This window comes from Stomoxys calcitrans, chromosome 3 (genome assembly GCF_963082655.1).
Source record: "Stomoxys calcitrans chromosome 3, idStoCalc2.1, whole genome shotgun sequence".
Classification (NCBI taxonomy): Eukaryota; Metazoa; Arthropoda; class Insecta; order Diptera; family Muscidae; genus Stomoxys; species Stomoxys calcitrans.
In genome coordinates, this window is record NC_081554.1 from 22,269,686 (window position 1) to 22,277,507 (window position 7,822).

The 7,822-nt window shown below is 43.3% G+C and overlaps 1 protein-coding gene across 1 annotated transcript in view; it reads left to right on the plus strand.

Moving 5' to 3' along the window:
- The window catches only part of LOC131996006 (uncharacterized), a 158,778-nt gene extending 152,562 nt beyond the window's left edge, over nucleotides 1-6,216 (plus strand). The window contains exon 2 of the mRNA XM_059365411.1: nucleotides 6,127-6,216. Within this exon, the coding sequence (XP_059221394.1) occupies nucleotides 6,127-6,216 (90 nt within the window). The remainder of the gene's footprint in view (nucleotides 1-6,126) is intronic.
- Nucleotides 6,217-7,822: the final 1,606 nt, after the last annotated feature.

Below are 7,822 nucleotides of genomic sequence, written 5' to 3' on the forward strand. Positions count from 1 at the left end.
AAGGGGCTTACCGCCTTCGAAACTCAGAATTTATGTGGACAGTATGGCAGCGCTCAAGGCCTTGGGGTCGAGGTTGGTGAGGTCGAGTTGCGTGGCGGATTGTTTGAAATCTCTGGATAGGCTCCGGGCTCACGATGTGACGCTGACATGGGTTCCTGGGCATGAGGGGTTCTCAAGAAATGAGAGGGCGGACGGGTGCGCCAGAAGGGGTTCATCTGCACCTGGCGGAGCAGTCTCCGAGCGGAGAAGACTTCGGGTGGAGCAGTCACCGGGCGGAGCAGTCACCGAGCGGAGCAGTCACCGGGTGGAGCAGTCACCGGGCGGAGAAGTCACCGGGTGGAGCAGTCACCGGACGGAGCAGTTACCGGGCAGAGCAGTCACCGAGCGGAGCAGTCTTCGGGCAAAGCTGTCACCGGGCTTGCCTACGTGCCATTTGTTAAGCTACTGAACACAGTAGATGGGATGGCCAGGGCGGAGTCGGTGCCGAGGTGGGACTCGGTAGATGGTTGCTGGACTGCGAGGGCGCTATGGCCGGTCATTGGCCGGAGGAGGACGAAGGAGTGACTGACGTTCGATCAGAGGTCAATGAGTACTTTGATAGGGGTCATAACCGAACACTGTGCCAAAGGCCGCATGGCCTGACTTCTTTAAGAATTGCCTCAATAACGAAGAGGAGAAGACTATTCAGCACTTGCTGTGTTGCTGTCCGGATCTGCAGAGACGTAGGATCTCCTTTTTGGGGAGCCGTTTCTATTGTGATCTGGGCGAACTTGCAAACGTACCTCTGGTATGTCTAATGAGGTTTATTGAGGGAACAGAATGCTTCCGACGGGGGGTGCCACAAGTTCCGGCGTTCACCCCCTGCTCGGGTTCTCCACTCCTCCTGTCTTTTTCTTTTATTTGTGTAAAACCTCTAGTATGAGGTCTCACATTTTCTTTTCTTTTCCGTTTCTCTCTATAGAATACCACAATGGGCCAAATTGGTCTCCGAGTGAACTCACCTTTGGTGGGAAACCCATTCAACCTAACCTAACCTTGTGGCACATAGAAACAAAGAGAAGGGTTTTATGAGTGCGGCTTATGATTTGACAAATTGAGCAGAGATCGATTTATATGGGAGCTATATCAGGCTATAGACCGATTCAGACAATAATAAACACGCAAGTTGATGGTCATGAGAGGATCGGTCGTACAAAATTTCAGGCAAATCGGATAATAATTGCGACCTCTAGAGGCTCAAGAATTTAAGATCTCAGATCGGTCTATATGGCAGCTATATCAGGTTATGAACCGATTTGAACCTTATTTGGCACAGTTGGTGAAAGTCATACAGGGTGGCTGATGAAAGCCGCTACCAAAAAAAAATGTAATAACTTTTTTTCTATTTAATAATAATAATTTAATAATTAATTTAATTAATTAATTAATTAATTTAATTAATAATAATTTAATAATTAATTTAATAATTTAATTTAACATGAATAAAAGAAAAATGTATTCCATACACCGAAAAAAAAATGTAGCAATATTCATCATTGTAGCAATATTCATCAGCCACCCTGTAGTAAAATACGTCATGCAAAATTTCAGCCAAATCGGATAGGAATTGCGCCCTCTAGAAGCTCAAGAAGATAAGTCTCCAGATCGGTTTATATGGCAGCTATATCAGGTTATGGGCCGATTTGAACCAAACTTAGCACAGTTGTTGAAAGTCATAGCAAAATACGTCGTGCAAAATTTCATTCCAATCGGATAAGAATTGCGCCCTCTAGAGGCGCAAGAAGTCAAGACTCAAGATCGGTTTATATGGCAGCTATATCAGGTTATGGACCGATTTAAACCATACTCGACACAGTTGTTAGATATCATAACAAAATACTTCGTGCAAAATATCATTCCAATCGGATAAGAATTGCGCCCTCTAGATGCTCGAGAAGTCAAGACCCAAGATCGGTTTACATGGCAGCTATATCAGGTTATTGACCGATTTGAACAAAACTCAGCTCAGTTGTTGGAAGTCATAGCAAAACACGCCGTGCAAAATTTTATTACAATCGGATAAGAATTGCGCCCTCTAGAGGTGCAAGAAGTCAAGACCCAAGATCGGTTTATATGGCAGCTATATCAGGTTATGGACTGATATGGCCCATTTACAATCCCAACCGACCTACACTAATAGGAAATATTTTTGCAAAATTTTAAGCGGGTAGCTTTACTCCTTCGAAGGTTAGCGTGCTTTCGACATTCTGACGGACGGACGGAAGGACAGACAGACGGACGGACGGAAGGACAGACAGACGGACGGAGAGACAGACTGACGGACGGACGGATGAACCGACGGACGGACAGACGGACGGACAGACGGACGGACAGACGGACGGACGGACAGACGGACGGACGGACAGACGGACGGACGGACAGACGGACGGACGGAAGGACAGACGGACGGACGGAAGGACAGACGGACGGACGGAAGGACGGAGGGACAGAGGGACAGACTGACGGCGGAAGGACAGACAGACGGACGGACGGATATGGCTAGATCAACATAAAATGTCACGACGATCAAGAATTTATATACTTTATGGGGTCTCAGACGAATATTTCGAGTAGTTACAAACAGAATGACGAAATTTGTGTACCCCCATCCTATGGTGGAGGGTATAAAAATCAGACCCTCATTTTTAATTGATTACAAACCAGCCCTTGATCACCTTCTACATTCAAAGTATTTCAACTTATCATCTCATCTAGACATACATTCATCAACTACTTGTACAATTTTCCAGCATACTGAATTTAATTGCCTGATAGCTGTTAACTTCATGACAGAATTCATTAAGAATGAGTTTTGAAATTTATTTCCTTTTGGAATAAAGATCTACTGAAAAACCACCTAACAGGTCGTGCAACAAAAACTTTCTCTTAAGAGCCATAAGTCAACGCCACAACTCGAGCAATTCTCAAGAATTGACTATAGATTGCAATGTCACGTAAAGCGAACTTTCATCAGCTGAAGAAATAACTTAGAGATGTATGAAAGGTATCAAAAGTTGGCAATGAAGTATTAAAGTTTTAAATTGTTAATGGTTACTTTTAATGTGGCAAATTAAAGACCACATTATTAATGAGGAATTGTTGTTCCAACATGGGCGAAATACGAGTATCAAATACTTGAAGATATTACAAAACAAAAATAATTGTAATGTTTTAAAAGTTAAAAATTGAAATTAATTTCTTGAACAAACGCAAGTAATCATCATCATGTCTCTCAGGTCTTAAAAGTTCAGCTAGCAATAGGCTCCTACTGCCTTGTTCAAGAGGTTTACTGTTACGGAGATCTCAGTTGATTTTATGAGTAGGAAGAACATGGTTGCAGGGATCCAGGCGACAAAACTGTCCACAACCTGCTGTTTCACGGCTACAATGTGCTATATAAGGTCCCCATAAGGAGAAGAGGTGGGGGATTGGCCTTCGTGATACACCATTCCGTGCAGTATACACCATTTTCGATTTTCGAAAGGAGAGTCTCAGTGAGGATTCAGGTGGCACTGGCTCTTAATTAAATACTGAGTGCCCATGAGACTCGAAATGACAAGGCAAGTTATTGGCGCCTCCAAATAACCAATGGGCAACATCAGCAGGAGGCGAGCGTCGGATCTTGGAGCGGCTCGCCCCAACGAGGGATGCATTCGCAATCCCACAAAACCCATGGGGATGGGGCGCTGGGCCAGTAACCCACCCCCGGAGAACTACCTCGAGAAACAAAGGAATAGTAAAAACGGACCCCGCCAATGTTGATGACCCACGCAAACGAAAAAAAGGCCATGATTTGCGGATCTCCACCTGGAATGTCCTGTACATCTCAATTCGCTCACACTCACGTCTTTCCATTTCCTTTTTCTTTCTGCGGAATAGACGTTTCTCCTCTCTCCTTTTCTCTCGATACCTCTGCTTCATCTTGCACATTGCTACTGATTGCGGGATTGCCCTATATGCTGCATTCTTGGCTTCAGTAGCATCTCGACACTCTTGTTCGTACCATGGGTTTCTTGGAAGAGGCTTCCGGTACTCAAGTACGGATTTCGCGGCATTTTCCATGAAGTGGGTACTAGTTTGCCACTGCGCCATTATATCACCGGAACAAGGAGTGCTTTCATCAAGCAGTTGGATCAGTCGAGTGGAGTATGTCGCTGCTATTTGTTGTGTTTGCAACTTTTCAATGTCCAGCTTCCGTGCAGTGTTCAAACGGGTGCGAACCTTTTGCTGCAACAAGGTAATGATCCGAATCTATTGGGTTGCCCAAAAAGTAATTGCGGATTTTTTAGAAGAAAGTAAATGCATTTTTAATAAAACTTAAAATGAACTGTAATCAAATATACTTTTTTTAAACTTTTTTTCTAAAGCAAGCTAAAAGTAACAGCTGATAACTGACAGAAGAAAGAATGCAATTACAGAGTCACAAGCCGTTGAAAAAATTTGTCAACGCCGGCTATATGAAAAATCCGCAATTACTTATTGGGCAACCCAATATATTCGCTCCACGGATCGATCGTACATCTAACACGCTGGATGAATGCCTTCCATCTATCACAAGGTGAGCAATTTTGGTTTCTCTTGTTTTGATCGGGTGACAGCCATGTGACTTTGTGAATATTTTTATTTTGGTGCTACTAACTACCATGGTTTTTTGTCGCGGCGAAATCTATCAGCCTCTACCCATTTCTGGACATTATCTCGTCGAGGCTAAACTTTCCGACTGTTGGACCAAAAATGTCTTCCTTCCCTATCTTCGCATTGAAATCTCCTAGAACGATTTTAATATCATGGGCGGGGCAGTGGTCATATTCTCTCTCTAGGCGCTCGTAGAAAACATCCTTGGTCTGCTCGTCTTTGTCTTCCATTGGGGCTTGGGCACAAATAAGACTGATGTTGATGAATGTGGCTTTTATGCGGATTGTGGCTAGTCTCTCATCCACCGGAGTAAAGCTGGAGACAAGGTGTGTCAGTCTCCGACTAACCACAAATCCACAGCCAAATTCATGCCTCGTGTTATGGCAGCTATAGTATAGTTCGTCAAGGTTTGGTGTTGTAGTGACGCCATTCCTAGTCCATCGCACTTCTTGTAAGGCGGTTATATCTGCCTTGAACTTCTCTAATACATCCGCCAGCGCGTATACTGCACCTTTGCTATAAAGCGTGCGGACATTCCAGGTACAGATCCGCAAATCATGGTCCTTTTTTCGTTTGCGTGGGTCGTCAACGTTAAGGAGGGGATCCCTTTTTACTAATCCTTTGTTTCTCATAGTAGGTCTCATAGTTTTCCGGGGCGGGTTACCGGCCCATTGCCCCAACCGCATGGGTTTTGTGGGATTACACATGTCTTCCTCGTTGTGGCGAGCCACTTGCTCCAAGATTTGAAGCTCGCCTTCAGTTGCCCCTAACCTGAGAACAGACGCTGATGTTGGCCATTAGTTATTTGAAGGCGCCAATAATTCGCTTTCTCATCTCGAGTATCATTGGCACTCAGTATTTAATTAAGAGCCAGTGCCACCTGACTCCTCACTGAGACTCTCCTCTCGAAAATCGCTGACTGCCCGCGGCCGCATTTGCAGCTACTCCGCATAAAAACGGAGTTTTCCACCATCCACAACCTGTGGATGCGCCCGGTAGCTTTCAGCTAAGCTAACCGTGATAACGAGGGACACCACACAGGTCGGAGCTCAAAGTTCCAGCCTGTGTGGTGCTCATAGCTATCCCGTGTCGGCCGGGCGGCACTTCATACAGCAAAATTTTTATTTGTTTCCAAAAAACCAAAGTTTAAGTGAAGCTAAGAGTTGTTGGGAACCCAATTTGCCATGATTTCAAGCGGTATTGAAGTTTCTACCCATCCTTTTAAGCTGCCCAAGTATTTTGAAGCACTCAATCTATCATTTAATATTTTGTTACTTACTTTTACAATGAAACCACTTGGCTAGAAAGATGGTAGAAGAGTCAAAGGGGCAGCATAACTTGCTGCTAAAGAAATGATGACAGTTGATGGAATTTGCCACAAGAACCCAGTGTCAGCGATGCGTTGCAATGCGTTGGTGCTGTGATATTTTGCTTCGTTTTACTTAATTACAGAGCAAATGTTCACAAAGCAAAATATTGTTGCAAAAACGGCAGCAACAAACAGCAACAACAACGACAGCAATAGCAACAACATTTGCTTAAATGATTTTCCATTTAACAAATTTCTGCTGTTTGTTTTAAAAACCAGGGCAAACAAGACGGTGACATTGGCTGGCAATAGCAGCAGCTGCCACAATTTTTGCCAGGCAGCTAGCTGCTGCTGATAATATTGATGGTGGGAAATTGAAAATGTTGTTGTCGCTGGTGTTAAAGTTGTGCTGTAGTCGTTGTTGTTGTTGCCGTTGCCGTTATTATGTAAGCATTATTAAAACAAACTATAAAGTAAAATAAATTAACAAAAGTTTAAGAAACGAGCTGCAAACAACCACTGCGACAGCCATTTAGAGTGGGAACAATCATAACAAAGATGACACGAACCCGACACTGTCTTCTCAGCTAACTCACACTCACCAAGCTGAGGTGTAGGAGGCTAGCATAAACACACACACACCTGCACCCACACACAACACACTCTAAACAATGTGCTGCTACTGCTGTTGTTGATAATGAGAATGCTGCTACTGCTGGTGGTGCTAATGCCGATGCTGCGCTGCTGCTGCCTCTGTCGCTTATTTAGTGTCAAATAAACTTTTGTAGTCCTTAATAAACTTAAACTCTTTTGTGAATGCTGTTGTTCTTGTTGTTGCCGCTGCTATTCTATTCTTGGTTCGATACCGCCGCTCTGTTCATCTTCACTCCCAAGTTGTTGTCTTTCATAGAATACCAAATTTAAGGAGCTAGAACAGCCACTGACAGTCGGTTTGTTTTTTGCTTTGCAAGCAGCATTTATCACCAATGCTTAGTCGGTTGAATGACAGAATGCCAAGAAACACTTGGAAATAAAAGTGCACGGTAAGAGATAGGGAAGAAACCTAAACTTTATTTGTTGAATTTAGAAATTAATTGAATTTGAAGGTTTAAATGAATTCCTCACAAAAGTTTTGACAATGACACTGTCAGTTCGTTTTTGAGAGTTGATGATAATGATGAAATGTTTAGTTTTTCTGTTTAAAACTTAATCCTCTTATAAATGTTTTGCCTCTGAATGGAAAGTCAAGTGAAGATGTTATTTATGATAAACAAGTAAAAGCGTGCTAAGTTCGGCCGGGCCGAATCTTATATACCCTCCACCATGGATCGCATTTGTCGAGTTCTTTTCCCGGCATCTCTTCTTAGGCAAAAAAGGATATAAGAAAAGAGTTGCTCTGCTATTAAAACGATATCAAGATATGGTCCGGTTCGGACCACAATTAAATTATATGTTGGAGACCTGTGTAAAATTTCAGCCAATTCGTATAAGAATTGCGCCCATTGGGGCTCACGAAGTAAAATAGAGAGAACGATTTATATGGGATCTGTATCGGGCTATAGACCGATTCAGACCATAATTAACACGTTTGTTGATGGTCATGAGAGGATCCTCGTACAAAATTTCAGGCATATCGGATAATAATTGCGACCTCTAGGGGTCAAGAAGTCAAGATCCCAGATCGGTTTATATGGCAGCTATATCAGGTTATGAACCGATTTGAACCTTATTTGACACAGTTGTTGAAAGTAAAAATAAAATACGTCATGCAAAATTTCAGCCAAATCGAATAGGAATTGCGCCCTCTAGAAGCTCAAGAAATCAAATCCCCAGATCTGT